At 36.7% G+C, this 16,735-nt stretch overlaps 6 protein-coding genes across 6 annotated transcripts; 3 read left to right on the top strand and 3 right to left on the bottom strand.

Annotated features, from left to right (window-relative positions):
• Positions 1–104: 104 nt before the first annotated feature.
• On the top strand, positions 105–1,172 carry L201_007189 (uncharacterized protein; the record flags this gene model as incomplete). Its single annotated transcript, XM_066222900.1, has 5 exons — positions 105–274; positions 342–412; positions 497–733; positions 821–1,017; positions 1,089–1,172. The coding sequence occupies 5 exons, from the start codon at positions 105–107 to the stop codon at positions 1,170–1,172; spliced, it is 759 nt and encodes a 252-aa protein (XP_066078997.1).
• Positions 1,173–2,015: 843 nt separating this feature from the next.
• On the top strand, positions 2,016–3,098 carry L201_007188 (uncharacterized protein; the record flags this gene model as incomplete). Its single annotated transcript, XM_066222899.1, has 3 exons — positions 2,016–2,208; positions 2,281–2,453; positions 2,631–3,098. 3 exons carry the CDS (start codon positions 2,016–2,018, stop codon positions 3,096–3,098), a joined length of 834 nt encoding a protein of 277 aa, XP_066078996.1.
• A 347-nt stretch (positions 3,099–3,445) lies between these two features.
• L201_007187 (uncharacterized protein) lies at positions 3,446–4,075 on the bottom strand (the record flags this gene model as incomplete). Its single annotated transcript, XM_066222898.1, has 2 exons — positions 3,446–3,661; positions 3,809–4,075. The coding sequence occupies 2 exons, from the start codon at positions 4,073–4,075 to the stop codon at positions 3,446–3,448; spliced, it is 483 nt and encodes a 160-aa protein (XP_066078995.1).
• Positions 4,076–4,539: 464 nt separating this feature from the next.
• On the bottom strand, positions 4,540–7,638 carry L201_007186 (tryptophan synthase, beta subunit; the record flags this gene model as incomplete). The annotated part of the gene is made up of 13 exons (XM_066222897.1): positions 4,540–4,639; positions 4,711–4,921; positions 4,986–5,111; positions 5,197–5,512; positions 5,574–5,756; positions 5,818–5,872; positions 5,927–6,549; positions 6,622–6,718; positions 6,787–6,925; positions 7,015–7,108; positions 7,174–7,330; positions 7,514–7,521; positions 7,594–7,638. The coding sequence occupies 13 exons, from the start codon at positions 7,636–7,638 to the stop codon at positions 4,540–4,542; spliced, it is 2,154 nt and encodes a 717-aa protein (XP_066078994.1).
• Positions 7,639–8,130: 492 nt separating this feature from the next.
• Positions 8,131–9,403, bottom strand: L201_007185 (uncharacterized protein; the record flags this gene model as incomplete). Its single annotated transcript, XM_066222896.1, has 4 exons — positions 8,131–8,580; positions 8,650–8,947; positions 9,037–9,140; positions 9,224–9,403. The coding sequence occupies 4 exons, from the start codon at positions 9,401–9,403 to the stop codon at positions 8,131–8,133; spliced, it is 1,032 nt and encodes a 343-aa protein (XP_066078993.1).
• Positions 9,404–12,219: 2,816 nt separating this feature from the next.
• On the top strand, positions 12,220–16,034 carry L201_007184 (uncharacterized protein; the record flags this gene model as incomplete). The annotated part of the gene is made up of 3 exons (XM_066222895.1): positions 12,220–12,399; positions 12,475–14,701; positions 14,779–16,034. The coding sequence occupies 3 exons, from the start codon at positions 12,220–12,222 to the stop codon at positions 16,032–16,034; spliced, it is 3,663 nt and encodes a 1,220-aa protein (XP_066078992.1).
• Positions 16,035–16,735: the final 701 nt, after the last annotated feature.

Genomic DNA, 16,735 nt, shown 5'->3' with positions numbered 1-16,735 from the left:
CTTAAAAATCCCCATCCGTGAAACCAATTCACCAAAATATCATAGTTGTCATTGCATCTTGTGTAAAAATTGAATCATTCCTGCTGAAAGGTGCAGAAGGGAAGATGCACTCGCTACCTCAATTTCTCTTAGATTATATACCGACAGCTACAGCAACTGTCGAAAGACCTCATATAACGTTAACATGGGCTCAATCACTCGATAGTAAAATTGCTGGACCGGGTGGTTCAAGAGTTATCTTGAGTGGTCCAGAAAGTATGCTTATGACCCACTGGTATGTATCGATAATCGGCTGTTTCAACAGGGTCTATCGCAGCTTATGAGAAAAATCTTCGATATAGGATGAGATCGATGCATGATGCCATATTGATAGGTGTAAATACTTTGATATTGGATAATCCCAGATTACAAGGTAGGTGCGTCATCACCGTATAGAACTCTTCTTCACACTGAAAGGCGATATGTAATTAAGGCTAATCTTTCTTTGATATTTCAGCAAACCTCTTACCACCTTCTCTGAATCTACCTCCTCCACAGCCATTGATACTAGATCCTAATCTTAGATTTCCTGTAACATCACGTATATTGAATGAGTGGAATACGAAACCTGATCAGAGGGGTAGGACTATACGTCAACCATGGATCATATGTGGAGATCAAGTATCTTCAGAACGTATACGAAAAGTTGAAGATGCTGGAGCTAGGGTCGTACAGTTTAAGCTGGATGATAATGGTGTGTTACCTTATATGCAAAATTAGAAATCTAAAGGATGATCAATACCGTTCAATTCTAACTTCAAATTTCTGAAATCTCATCTAGGTCATATATCGCCCGCGTCATTACCTTCGATTTTATCTGATCTGAATTTGAAATCAGTGATGATAGAAGGTGGATCAAAAGTACTTTCAACATTCTTACATTGTCAAAATAGAGATGATGGAAGTAAATTGGTTGATAGTATAGTAGTTACAGTTGCACCTATGTTTATAGGTGAAGGTGTAGGAGTTGTCCCTCAGGTAAGTTCAGAAACCTCGTTCTCAAAGAACTAGACAGTCTCGGATCTATAAGCTGACCTTATGGCTTCAAGGGTGAAGATATTGGTTTACCTTCACTGAAGAATATTCATACCGAAATAATGGGTAAAGATGCAGTCATGATATGTTCTTTATAGCGCAATGGAATGGAAACGAAAAACCAAGTCACAAACAGTCTCTCTGATATCACATTCAACATATAAATCTGGTTCATAGTGGTTGGGAGAGAAGGGGCCCTTAGATGTTTCATATGAATAACCTAATATGTATGAAAGTACGCAGTTACTATTCCTCAAGTTCGCACTGTACGCGCGTCATTCAACCTCATAGAAATCTACGATTAAAAATCATATCACTTATAATCCTTACATGAGACATATATCACGAAATCGATAAATACTCTGACTGAACATACATGAATCACAATCATCTAATATACAATCTTCGCGATAAAAGTCATGACCAAAATATTTAGCGGAAAACCTGAATACTTAGCAGAAGGAAGTTTTGGTAAAATATACTAATATCCTGCAGATGACGATGAGGTATTCAAAGTGGTCAAAGAACACTATTACGCAGACATATTGCGAGCTGAATACAAAATGTGAGCTCTTGCAGTCACTTGCATCATGTGAACAACATACATTGAAACTGGGCTAGCACTGACTCTACACTACTCTACTCATCATGTCTTGCAATTATCGTCGAAACCGATCCTTTTAGGCACATCGAAGTCATCAACGTGTTAAACAGTAATCCTAATACTATTGCTAAGACTGATCGCTCAAATTACTTTATCCATTCCTCGACCTCTTGCCTATCGCAATCCAGGGAATCAAGATGGAAAGGAAGGAACTCTATTTACTCAACGAGGTATATCTGGACTGCGAACATTGCCCAACGATACCGATGGAGGAACATCTCACATTCGGAGGATCAATAGGCAATTTGCAAAGAACTTTACTTTACCGGCTTACTACATGGAGCGAGTGTCACCTTTAGATAAAGCTATAGCGAATGAATATGAATCAATATTCTGGTCTGGGAGAGAATCAGGTTCTCATTCAAACCAGAAATCAGATGGAAAACAATGTGAAATTGAGTTCTTCAGATTGTATCTAGGGGAAGATGACCTACTTTCAGCAACGCAAGAATCACGATCTCCCTCATTCAGTATTGATCCTCCATTAACTTCAACGATGTACACTAAATAAACCGAAAGGCTGAAAGATCAACTTCAAATAGATCTACCAGATTTAAAATGTATATCAAAGGGTCTAGGTCAACTTCTGGCTAGGCTGCACTGGATAGTAGGCATCAACGCTATAGGTATAAAATATGTATTGGGTGGTCGTTATCCTACAAATTTTGATAAGGGTAACGAAGATATCCAGTGTTATATGTTGAACTTTCACCAGGTAAGCTGCATGCTGACAAGATCTAGCTATTTCTCTTCTTACCTCCTTTAACCTTCACTGATCGTATTCTCCTCCCAATCTACCCACAATCGAATCATGCCACTTCTTTTCATGATTGTGTAGCATTGTCCGGTTAAACAAGGAACACACTGACGAAATCGCTTGATCATCGCTTAGTGTGAAAAGTGGTTAGATGCAGATCCATTACGCAAACTTGCCTCTGGAACTACGATTGAATCAACAAATTCCTCTTCGTCTGCTGTTGTTCAACCTAATTACTCATCTAAAGGTCCACAACTGCCAGTAGTAGCACAAACACCACCCCGACTACCATCAATCACACCTTTGGATGGAATCTTGATCGGAAAGCATTCTGAACATAATCTGAATGAAGCATTGAAGAGATTAGCCAAATTAATCTTTACCCAAGAGCCATATCATCCTCGTCCTCGTCTAGGAGACCTATATCGAAATTTCAGAAAAGGGTATTGTCAATTGGTTGAACATATCTTATACACCTCTACTCTGAATAACTTGAAATCAAATCATAAAAGAGATATCAAAAAGGCTGTCAATCATTTCTTCAATGAGTATGAGAGATTGGATAAGGAGAAACTTCAGGAGGCAAAGGGAAACCATAGCTGATGGGAAAGAGCTCGATAATGTTAATGATATCCGTTCGTGAGAGGTGGTGAACGTTAAAAGGGTAAGATTGCATATTGGATTTATTAATCATCGAACTAAATGACCTATCCATCACACTAGGTAGGGTGTGAGAATGTCGCCAACTATGGTCTTGGTGATATTTTCACGCTATTACATACATTCTGAATTATACAACATTCGTTCTATTTCAATCTATTTCATCTATTTCTATCTCTAATTCATTTAACGATGTCCGAAGTCCAATATATTAAAAAGTTGTATTATATGTATCTACGATCATCAATTTCAATAACCATCTGCTAAGCTGACCGTTTTTGAGTTTGATTCTAAAAAGGTGAACCGGCACCTAAATAGATCCTCATTTGTTTTGGTGGAACTTCAATAATCTTTGCTCTAATAGTTTCATAACCTAATCTTTTTGTTGCTTCAAATCTATGACAACCACCCATTGCAAAGTAAAATATCTCAATTGGACCCGTAGGATTAGTTTTTAATGGTGATTTAACTTTTATAATTTCGATTGGTGTAAATCTGTCACCTGCCTATTGAGTAGATCAATGAGCATGAATCAGTTATTGGATTTCCCTTCAGAACAAAAATACATCTCCCCCATAAATGTATACTGCCAGACATTGTGATTCATAACGATTGAAATCAAGATCGGGTTCAATAGGGGCTACCAAACTCACCTTCATCTCTTCCATAAAAGTTAATACTTTATTTTCATCCAATTCACTAGGTAAAGGTCTTCTGATCACTCTCATAGGTACATTATGTATTGGTGAATCTTCATTTCTAGCGAAAACTGATGATGTAGGTCTGACTTCTGAATTATTCGTTATTTCTGTTGGTGTTGTCTTGGATGATGATGATGTAGAGGTTGGTATTTGTTCGCTTATCAAGTCTTGTGGAAGACAAGAATTCGTGGGACCTTGGATTTCTGTTGATCCGGACATTTCGTGAAAATAAAAGATAGTATGCTGATATGAAAGTTGTTTGATGTCTTTTTCCGTGATCTCGCGATGAGGTTAATGATAACGACGCTGTATATTAGCTTGAATTTTGGTGTTGTTCTTGCCTTTCTCAAAGTAAGTTGTTCACCTCAAAACTGCTATGTAGCTTATATACATTTTCGAAAACATTGACTTTGAGCGGCAAATGGTTGAAGTTTGATGACGTAAATTTCAGTCGGCCGAAAATATCGGAAACAAGCTTGTACATCATTCAACTGCTAGTCGAAGTTTGACTTGCTCTGCTACCAGTATCATTCGCCGACGTATGCATGAATAATGTCAAGAGGTAATGTACCCGTTCAATACATATATATATAGAGTATTCCTTGATTGACTCCCAATTCCTTCTATCTGGCTTGCGATCTTTCTAAGCACGTGACATATTATGCATGTGTCATATGTACTGCTTATTGAGCGACATGCCAGTCTAATTTATCAGCCCATTTCTTATCTTTCAAAGTTAACAATACTTCTTGTACATCTTTAGCACCGTTACCACTCAAACAGCTATTATATAACGATGACAAGTCAGTTGAATTCACTTTTCAAGCATAACGTATTACAGAGTTCAAACTTACATGACAACATCCTGTTCTTTAGGTAATGTTTTAGCTAATTGCATACCACCCCAAAGACCATGAGAAGATTCTAAAGCTGGAATAATACCTTCTAATTGAGTGACCATCTTGAATGCTTTCAAAGCTTGAGTATCATCAGCAACTATATATTCTGCTCGACCAGTGTATTTCAAGTGAGAATGTTCAGGTCCAACAGAGTTGTAATCGAGACCTATAGTGAAACGGGAATGACATCAGCCAGGAATCCTACACAAGGATCAGATTGTGATACTTACCAGCACTGATACTATGTGTAGGTACTAATTGACCTTCTTTACTTTGGATAATGTATGAAGAAGCACCATGTACAACACCGATCACACCTTTTGTAAGTGTAGCAGAATGTAAATCGGTATCGACACCTGTAATCAGGAAAAATTCAAATCAGTTTTACTCAGATCAGTTTTACACTCTCTAACTTGTAAAGAAAAAGGTGAGAAGACTAACCATGACCACCAGCTTCAACACCGATTAATCTAACATTATCATCTCCAATGAAATCATAGAAAGTACCAATAGCGTTACTTCCACCACCAACACAAGCTACAACTGCATCAGGTAATTTGCCTTTTAATTCTTGCATTTGTGATTTGATTTCTCTACCAATTACTCTTTGGAAATCTCTGACAATAGTTGGGAAAGGATGTGGTCCAATAGCTGATCCAATGAGATAATGTGTATCTTCAAGTCTTGTTACCCATTCTCTCATAGCTTCGTTGACTGCATCTTTCAATGTTTGTGTACCGGATGTAACGGGAATTACCTATATAGTGAAGGGAAGTCAACGAAAACAAGTTGTATTACAGAAAAGCTATCAGTCTTACGTTACCACCCAACATTTTGATTCTGAACACATTCAATTCTTGTCTTCTAACATCTTCAGCACCCATATAAATATCACATGTCATACCGAATTTAGCACAAACAGTAGCGGTAGCTACACCATGTTGCCCAGCACCAGTTTCAGCGATGATTCTCTTTTTACCTAATCGTTTAGCGAGTAAAATCTATTGCGATTATATGTAAGCAATAGCCAGCTGTCATCAATGGCCTGTCGGCTGAACTTACTTGTCCAACAGCATTGTTGATCTTGTGGGATCCGGTGTGGTTAAGATCTTCTCGTCTATACACGGTATGTCAGACGAAAACAAATAAGGTTATAGATTCATCAACTCACTTTAACCAGATATTAGCCCCACCCATTTCTTCGGTTAATCTTTCCGCTAAGTATAACTGAGATGGTCTGTTTATATAACCAAACATATCTTCAAATTCTTTCCAGAAAGCAGGATCTTGTGAAGCTTCAGCATGACAAGCTTCCAATTCATTCAAACAATCAACTAAAGATTCAGGTACATATGCACCACCGAATAAACCGAATTTATTTGGTAATTTTCCAGGTTGTTTAACTTTTAATTCTGGTTTTGCTGTTTCACCTTGAGGAATTGGTAATACAGGTTCAGGTTCAGCGTCATTTTGTTCATTTGCTATTTGTGTTGTATTGTTGTTTTTTCTACCTAATGGTGCAGGATTTTGTTCATGTAATGTAATTTCTCTACAGAATGCTTCAACTTCAGCAGGACCTTTACCAGTATCAGCATTATCTAAAACTAATTTAATGATTTTTGATCCAACTACAACAGCATCTGATCCAGCTGATGTAACGAATTCGAAATGAGTTCGATTATCTACACCAAAACCAACTGCTAATGGTACTGGAGTGAAAGCTCTAATTCGAGCAATTAATTCTGGAAGTGAGGCTGAAATGGCTACACCTGCTGATGAACCGGTCACACCCATCTAAGAGAAGGTTTGAAAAGCATGAATCAGCTCAATACGCCTTTTCATGATAGATAACCAAACAGAACATACTTTGGAGACAACGTAGATGAAGGAATCGGCGATACTTGTCAAGAATTTCACTCGATCGATACTGGTAGATGGGGCAATGAGGGGAACGTATGACATGCTACGAGATTTCAGAAAGAAGGTGAGCTGATTGCGGAGCGGATAAGATGCAAAGAAAGAACAGCTCACCTGTGTTCTTGGCAGATATCTCTGAATTTGATAGCTTCTTCAGGTGGAAGATCTACAATGATGTAACCATTTGCTCCGGCTTCTCTAGCATCTATCACAGATTTCTCTTCACCATAAGCAATGAGGGGATTGTAGTAACCTAGAAGGAAATTTATGAGGAAAATCAGTTATTTACATCAAAGGGTAAATTATTTCGCCTTGATCATTAAGCAAGATTGTCAAACTTACCCATGAAAATGACAGGAGCTTTCAATCCTTGAGCTCTAGCTTGTCTAACATATTCTAAACAATCTGTATAGTGTACATTATTTTCAATGGCAATCTAAATCCACGTCATTAGACTAGCTTCTTGCTTTAAATAAGGCAAGTGCAATGGTTTTGACTCACGGTGTTTGCTCTCTGAATTGTTGGACCATCAGCAATAGGATCACTAAAAGGTACACCTAATTCAATAATATCTGCTCCACCAGCTTCTAAAGCTAACATCAATGGCACAGTAGCATCTTTTGTTGGAAAACCTGCTGTTAAGAAAGTAACGAATGCACTGTTGATATTACAATCATTTGTCGTTATCGCGAGGTATTAATGTAGAACAAGTCAAACAAGGATAATGAGAGTTGGTTCAAAATGCATGTCGAAGAAATGAGGGAATCCATGAGGAAAAGGGGTGGTAGTTAGCTTTTCCGTCTTTCTGATTCTTCCGCTTTAGACTATACATTAAACGTACGGTTGGTCCTACGAACATCAAAAGCAAATTAGCATAGTTTATCATTGTCTCTCTCTTCCTATTCGGTAAGAGATATTTACCTGTTCTTTTTTAGCAGCGAAAACTCTTTTTATCTCTTCAGACATCTTATTTTTCCTTCTTTTCTTTTCCTAGTATTGCAGGTAGGTATGAAGAAAATACAATGATAGTAATGAAGAAAATGTGATGTACACTGATGGATAGCTTACAGGCGAATGAAATTTGAACTTTTTTGGTTTCAAGATAGCACGGTGGTCGTGGTCATTTTGGAGGTGTTAACATAATTATCTACGTATCGATCGACTCGCGAATTCTATTCCTCTCGGTCCGGGGTCTAATTTCCATAAGTGGGAGGGGAAAATACAATACATATATACAGCTATGAGCTGGTTTCTCCGGGCTATGCGGAAATACCACCGCTCTCATTGTAACCTATACAAAATGCTATGCATGAGACTCAAGAATGCTTTAATATACAACTTTAAACATGGTATAATTACAGGTTGAGGAAATGGTTTGAGGATCACATTGGGTGGATGTTTGGGAAAAGGAGATTACATAGTGACTAAACGACCGTCCTCGCCATATCACCGAATAGCTTACGATTGGGTTCTCACTTCCTCCTGACCCATTATATCATCCTCATCGTTGACTAGTCCGTCATGAATCAGTTGATTTAGGTTTACAATCTCTTCTCCAGCAGTCCAATCTATATATTCAGATCCTGGCGTTTTGACATAATCAGGTGATTGAGCTTGAACTTCTAGAAACTGCTGTTCAGCTCCATTTGAGCTTGAATTCTGGTTTGATGTATTTGATTGCAATAATCTCTCATTTGCATCGGACATCTCAAGTCTGTTTGATGTTGATCCCAGATGCATAGAATGATCTGGTGCAAAAGATATAGGATTCGAATTCTGCATGACTGTATAAGGGCTGCGCGAAGATGAATTAGATCCAAAAGGTGGTACAGTCGATGAAGCTGAAGAGGAAGATTGTTGCCATGGTTTGAGTCGTGCTGAAAGTGTTGATTGTGAAGGAGGTGAAGTCTATTATATTGTTGATACAAGATCAATATTGAAGCAGAATAATCTGTAAATATAGATTGATGAACTCACATTCAATTCATCCGGTATATCTTTACCTCTTAATTCATCTGCTCTACCTTCTTTGATTAATTCACAAAGTCTATCAAATGTCAATCCGGTCTGACCTTCTGTACCTTTAGTTTCCATCATTCTCATAGCTTCTGTAAGCTGATTCAGCCTTTGTATAGGACCTGGATCATCTTTTGCTTTTGGTGCTTGATGAGGAGATGAAGGTGATTTATCAGATTTATCAGATTTATCAGATTGAGATGAATGTTGATCTAGAAAGGATGTGTATGTCGAGAATGGAATAGATACTTGTTTTATCCTGGTTATACACAGATCAGCGAATGAGCGTTTCATCTTTCCATCGAAGTTTGGACATTATGGATTCTGATATGTATAATGTAGATTTACCTAGTAGTAAAGTAAAACCATTGCGCTTCGGCTATGGTTTTATCGATCAAACCTGATGTCATCTTCTTTCCTCTTATAGCTTGAAAAACAGTCGGTAACCCAGCCTAGTAGCAGATGGTAGAAAGACGACGATTAGTCGTGAACGTTCGAATCATTATGTCCAGTGAATGAGGCCTTTTGAACTCACGTTAAACACTGGATCTTCCGTGAATTTATAATCCTCAAACTCCTTGAATATCTGCTTAGAAGCCCCTTCATCATGTTCAGAGGCCAAAAGAGGAGGAGAATTGCCGATACACGATACTGATGAGGCTTGATTTTTATTGAGTTTGATGGAAGAGGGTAAGGGTGGTGGTAGCATTGACATTGCTTGCTTCTTGTTTCGTTGTTATTTTTCTGTATCTCTCTGGTACTTCGGTAGGATAGATATGATAAAAATGGATTGGCTTCCTCGATGGATAATATCGCAGAGCTTGTGGGTGTTATGGTTCTGAAACAATAGTGGCCGTAATAGTACGAGTCGTGATCGTTTCCGTTTTGATAGTTAGCGTTAAATCGTTATTCGTGATGGGTTGCTTGCAGAAGAAAGTTACAAAAATGATGTATGTTGGACCTTATATGGGGTATGGCAAGTTGAAGAACTCGTTTGTCAGCTCGACTCGGATGCTAAATAACGAGAAGAGTATAAAAACGATTATTCGTCGTACTCGTACAGCAATGTGTTCAAATATTGATAGTTTAGTGCAGATCTACCTGAAATCTCGGACGCTAATTCTTGGTATTCTGGAATCTGGATTTGGGATGTGGAGGTACAGTGGAGGTAGATCCAATAAAGGCGATGATTTTGATGTCCGACTTACATGATATTTTGATGTCGACTCGATATAACACAGCATACGTGTATATAGCATAGCATAGCATAACTCTTTTTGTTCAGTATAATATGCTGGACATCTGTTACGAGTTCAGATGATGTAAACTCGCTACCAGCTAGTTGTAACGTAAATGATGACAGTGCGAGCGGTGCTCAGATCATACATGATTTCTACATTCAATAGACCTGTATCGTAGGTGACACGTCCTCATGTTCATTCTGCTATGCCACCAAATGATGATCATCATCATGCTTAGTTCAACATCAAACCATCATTTGAATCTTCCTTGTTGCAAGCATCTTCTACTGGGGCATATCTTGATTTCCCACTTGGAAACCATGTGCCGAACACATGTCGACGATCATCTGTTTCTCTTTTGTTATTTTACCTAATTCGGCCAATTTTAATCTGTCAAGAGACATCCGGCTTTGATACCCTGAATTAGCTGAATGCTCAAATGCTCAAATGCCTTAAAAGCTTCGTGGTATCCCGTGGAAAAGCGTTTGTTTTGATTTGTTCTTCTTTTCAGGCACATACCGACATCCGGTTTCACCTTTATTTTCATTTTTACTAATTTAGTAAGTAACCTTGGCTCAATAATCTTTTTTTGTTTAATTACTTTGTTCGGACAAAGTGAGAACATTAATATTGTATAATTTTATATACGATATAGGTATGGGAGTAGAAGACATCTCTCCCGTTGTTCATAACGGGAAGAAAGCGAAGAAGAAGGAATGTCGATCAATCAGAAGAAGATGTACAATAAGAAATACTACTGTAAAAGGGGCTGGAAGAGAAGCATGTGGCTAGCGTAAAAACATCTATGCTGTTTAATACGTAGATTCCTTAGATCCACATATTTGAAGAAAACATGTTTATTGTGGAGTATCAAGTACTCAAGACCTCCTTGTGAATATGTGATGATTTTATTGTTTGATCTAGTTTTTATACCTAATCACTCACTTATAACTTGAAACTCTTCGTTCCGTTTCGAAATATATCTATCTATATATATATCTACAAATCATCCGCCGGACGGTACATTTCAAACCCCCCTCCACCTCCCTGTTTCACCTTTGGTACCTTCACCTTTAAATTCAATTCAATTCAATTTAATTCAGTACAATAACAATAACAACATAGTTCCGGTAGACTCGGCTGATCGCAAGGTGTAGCATATGTATAAGAATTCATCAACGAGGAAAAGAGAATAAAAAGCATACATTTATCTGCATATTCCGGATTCGTGTCAATATCATTGAAACGATAGACCAATTGTCTAAGGTGAGTAGGAATCTTTCGTTCTAGCGGATGGGCAGTAGAAAAAGGTTCAAGCAACAAATTAGCTTATTTGGATATTGGTCTGTGCGGAATGAAAAATCAAGATAGTGATGGTACCTTTTTCCTCTTGGGCGTTGTTGTGTGATTGTTGATGATGGGATGATGGGAGTTATGTTTCAGGTTTACTAGACTTTGCATCTGATAAGTCGCCATAGCTAATTATCTCTTCCAATATTTCTACTTGGTTTTAGCCGTATCACTTGATTACATTCCATTTCAATCCAACCTTTTCTTGTCTTGTCAACATCCCGATAACCAGCCTATCAGGTATATGGTATATTAGCTGTATCATCTAGCTTTGGAGTCTCATTTAACAGCACGGGGGAGACGCATAACCTATCTACAAAAGAAAATTCAACATCTATACCGGGGCTTGAGCCTTGTGTACATCTATTAGCCAAAGAGGATGAATTAGTGAATCTGAATTACGTCTTCTGCCTCGCCCCAATCAATTATAGCTACCGAGCTATATATCTATTAGAAGGTTTAATCATTTTCACCAACTGCTCTCAAGTCCGCTCGTATCCGCTTCATCTCCTTACCCAGAAAAAGCATCAAGGGAAGTTTAAACTTTTAGCGCAAGTACAAGTGATCCGTGAGTTACTTTACGCCCTTTTCAAAACAAATCAAAGAAGCGATCCGAGATCTGATTAGCGTAACATTAGGTGATCAAAGCTATTCATTAAATTTCGACAAATTTGTACTCTTGTGCGACAGACACTCTTCGGACCATATGTATTCTTCAAAGTATGCGCAAAGAAATTTAGAATAATCAAGAAGAATATCATCATTAGCTTCTTTATTAGTTTGAAAACCCAAAAAATAATCAAAACCTAGACTAGACTGAATATATAAGTATAGGTACTCTAAAACTGAATTCTTTTCTTCAACGTACAGCCTATGTTCATATTCTCAATTAAGCTATCATTTCTAAATTAGTACCACCAAACTGGTTATAGCAAAGAACATGTCCACACAGATTGATTTATCTCCTAGGGAGAGGATGTATATGGCTAAAATGGCTTTACTAGAAGCTGAAAAAGAAGAAAGAGTCAAATATAAACAAGCTCAAAGAGAAAGTAAAAGAATGAATCAGGTAGCCTCATTCAATAATAGTAATGACAGATATACCAGAATAGAACCTGTGGTAAGTCTGTCTTGATTTGAATAGTCGTATTCGAAAGTGAATTTCAAGCTGATCTGTCTATAACCTTGCTTGTAGGCTTCTTCATCTAAATCACAGTCTCCAATCAGACCATCATCTATTCTACGCAAATCATCTATCCCAATTCAACCACCCTCTTCCTATCAATCTCCTTCATTTTCAAATACTTTACCCATACCTACAAAAACAACTGAAATACCATGTTCACCTGCACCTTCATTACCATTACCACCCGCGCCATCAGCACCGAAATTATCACAAAATACAGATTTTGGTCCACCTATAGATCTACCTTCTCCTTCTTCTGCTGCGGAAAGTTCAAGTAACAATTCACTAAGGCGAAGAAGTAGCAGAGTTCGATTTTCAGATCAACAAATACAGAATAATTTGAATCCGAATCAATTATTAATGGTTTCACGTTCAACATCAATGAAAAGTTTAAGAAGAGAATCTTCAATCGATGGATTACGTTCAGATTTGATTAAAGCTTCAAATTCACTCAATAGCAGTAGTAGTAAAAGGTCTTCAATCGTGTCTAACCAATCTTTGAGTCGTAGGATATCTATAGCATCGATGAATGAAGGTAAAAGAAGTTCAATTGCATCATCAATAAATTCAGATCCATTCAATTGGACAACGTCTTCAGTATCAATAAGTGATATTGATATAAATTCGGAAATAGATTTAGGTTCAAGAAAACAATCATTATATACGTTATTTCCGGAACCAGAACAAGAACAAACTTTACATTTTGATTTTAATACCGATACTACAAATTTAATGTTAGAAAATGAAATTGAATTAGAAATAAATGAAGAAGAATTAAATGGATTCAAACCACAAATTTTACCTTATCCAAAAATATCAAAAGCTTTATCTAGATTAAGTATAGAATCTACAAATTCATCTATATGGTTAACTCAAAATCATATGATAAACAATTATAATAATGCAGATAATAATTCGTTATACTCTATCAACTCAAATAAATTGGAAAGATCTTTATCTTTAGCTTCATCGTCTTCATCATTCTCATCGAATAATTTCCATTTGAATTTAGATTTAGATTTAGATCTGAATGATTCATTAGATTCCAGAAAGTCAAGTCAATTTTCATTAGAATTAGAAGCTAAAATTAATTCACCTACTGCAACCAAATTTGATTCAAGAAAATCAAGTTATACACCTTCTTCTTTCTCAGCTACTTCAAATACACCAGCTTCTTTAAGATCATCAACATCAGAAAATGAAATACAAGAAAATATCAAACACATTTTAAGTGTAAAACAAATTCATTCTTCACCATATTCAACTTTACTACCAACTAGAAGAGATAGAAGAAGATCATCTTTATTATCAAATATACTTATACCTGAGAACAGAAATGGAAATGGAAATGATTCAAGTCATTTTCATCTGCCAAATTTGAATAGAGGTGAATGGATAGATTCAGAAATGAATCTATCACCTAGATCAAATCCCATCAAATACTCTACTATATCATCATCAACAACAACAAGACGAAGGAGTACTAAGTTAGCTGAAGAGATTATATTGCAATCAAGTCCTGAAATTGAACAGTATCTCCAAGATGAGAAAAAGGAAAACATTTCTTTGATTTCGTCAAACCCACAAGACAGGCAAGATAGTAGAGATCTACTATCTACCGCATCCTTACAACAGGTACCACCTGTACCCGATAATCAGGTAATAAAGGAGGAAACACCAATAATAGCTATTGCGTACAAAGGTCACACTCGATCAGAATCAACTTTCAGCGCTATAATGGCATTCCCTATCCCACCTGATAGAATCATAGAAGCTGAACCTGAAGCTGTAGCCAAGAATACGACAGAAATCGGTGAATTTAATATAGAAGATTCAGAAGAAACACCTAAAGCTGAAAAATTGATTCGATTATCCTCAAGACCTGAAGTACAATGTGAAGTCCAACAACAAGTTGAACCCAAAGAAGTATGCCTTAACTCACCTTTCTTGGAAACTTTCCCATTCGTCAACAGCTCTTTTCCACAAGCTCTAACTTTAGAGACCCCTCCTCCAATTGGCGCTATAACGATGGTCGAAGAGATTGGCGCAGATGATCATATACCAAGTGCAAGCCAAGGTGAAAGTAGCCTTGAATCTTTACTCTGTCCCTCAAGTCCAGAAATCAAGGAGGTTCTCCTGTCTGTCAAGAGACCAAAGCGAGTTGTCAGGAGGTATTCCGCACCTATCAATGGTAATGCTTCTGACTCCGAAACAGAAACTGAGGAAAGTGATCTTGGTGAGTAGCACATATATAAACTTATCGCCATCAACAATTTGTCAAGGAGCTGATTTGTTTATTAAAATTACGCTTAGATGTGGCTTCTCCACTGTTCAAAGTTGCATTGAAATCTAAGATATTAACTCCGCGATCTCGTTTACTTTCCCCATCGTCTAAACCTACAAGACCATCTTCTACACGCTCAGTAAGCGCGAACAGCATTTTGACAACATCACCATTGAGTAGTGGTTTAGGTTTGACCTCAGGAAAAGGTTGGAGTGGAAGTGAATCAGAAGAAGAAGATTGGATTTCAACTATTAAAGAAATTAAACAACGAAAACTTGATAGAAAATCAAAATCACCTAAAACTCCTTCTGTGATGTCGGATGGATCATTCGAAAGTAAGAAGGGTAAGAGGAAATCCGAAAGTTTGACTATCCAAATCAAACTTGCCAATACACATGAAGAATTTGGTAATAATGGTGAAGATTGTACACCTAAAATTGATAAAAACAATAATAGATTATCTGTATCATCAATAACATCAACTTCAACTATTTCTTCTTTGTCATCCAGTGATAAGAAAAACAGATATTCACAATTATCAATCTTATCAAACCAAACAACTGACACAAATACGAGTTTAACAACAGACTCGATCGATGAAATCGAACAATTACCTCTAACACCTACATCAATTAATGGTGGATTAACAAGAACGAATTCCAATATATCCTTATCTTCTTCTTTATCAAGTAATCAACAACAACAACAACCAGGTAATTTCCCTTGGGGTTTATCTTCACCACCTAATTCACCTATAAGAGGTTTATTTTTAAATAATAATCTATCTCCAACAAAAGCTTTTTTCACTTCATTCAGAGATGAAAATAGAAATTTTGAAAAGAAAAGTAAAAACAACAACAAGAATAGAGAATATGGAAAAATGAATTTACCTAAACCTACCAGAGAAGAAATTGATGATGAATGTTGGGGTGAACCTGAAATTTTGATTGATGAAAGAAGAACAAGTTTTACAGGAATTTCAGAATCTGATGAAGATGAAGATGAAGATGAAAATGGATACCAACATGTAATCAATAGATCATTGAGAGAATTAATATCCAATATGAGTCTGTTAAAGAGTGATCCAAGTGAAAGGTACTGTAGAAGATCAACAATAAAGATATCTTCTTTAACAGATATAGAAAAAGAAAAAGAAAATCTAACTCCAACTTTAAATTCAAATTCAAATGAAAGATGTCAAAGTCCAGATTTATGGATAAACAATGATGATGAGGATGAACAAGGTGAAACTAGTTTGATGGAAGAAGGAATGCCTGATTTATAGTTTGCAGCATATGGTAAAGGGCTTTGTGTCTAATGATGATAGCACAAAGGCGGAAATGGAAATAGAAATAGAAGTAGAAACAAAATAGAATATCTTTCTAAAATCGAATTCATGAAATCTCAATTTTGGGTTTTTCGTTGTACAAAATACAAATATGATTTATTAAAACAAAAGTTGTACATGATATAATATGCATAAAAAATAGACACATTACGACTTTTCCTAACGAGTACTTCGAGTACGATATATATATGATCTAAACACTCAGGAGTGTACAAGTTAATATATCTAGTTATCTATCTTTTTGTTAATTCGTTCGGTGAATGTAGAACGGTAATTAAATGCCGTAATGATTCGATCAACGTCCACGTGTATGCCAAGGTTGTACGAGTACTACTGTAGCTTCTTTTAGCTGTGTAAATGTGTAAATAGCGCACAGATCATCAACGCAATGCTCATTGTTGATTAAAGCAGCATGATTCAATAATCCAGTCAGCATTATTCATCACGATCAATCATTCAACTCATCGATACCACTTGAACAGATTTTATCAGTACTAACGTTGTAGCTTGATTATATTACTCAGATATTTAAAAGTCTTACGCAAGATCGGAACATGATCATCTAAGGTTCAAATCATTCCACCGGATAGACCGGCAAGTAGGCACCAAACGTTATATCTATCGACAGAAATCAACCA

Source organism: Kwoniella dendrophila, chromosome 10 (assembly GCF_036810415.1).
Source record: "Kwoniella dendrophila CBS 6074 chromosome 10, complete sequence".
NCBI classification, from domain to species: Eukaryota; Fungi; Basidiomycota; class Tremellomycetes; order Tremellales; family Cryptococcaceae; genus Kwoniella; species Kwoniella dendrophila.
Note: the sequence above shows the minus strand (reverse complement) of the source record. Positions and strands in the feature narration are given on the sequence as shown.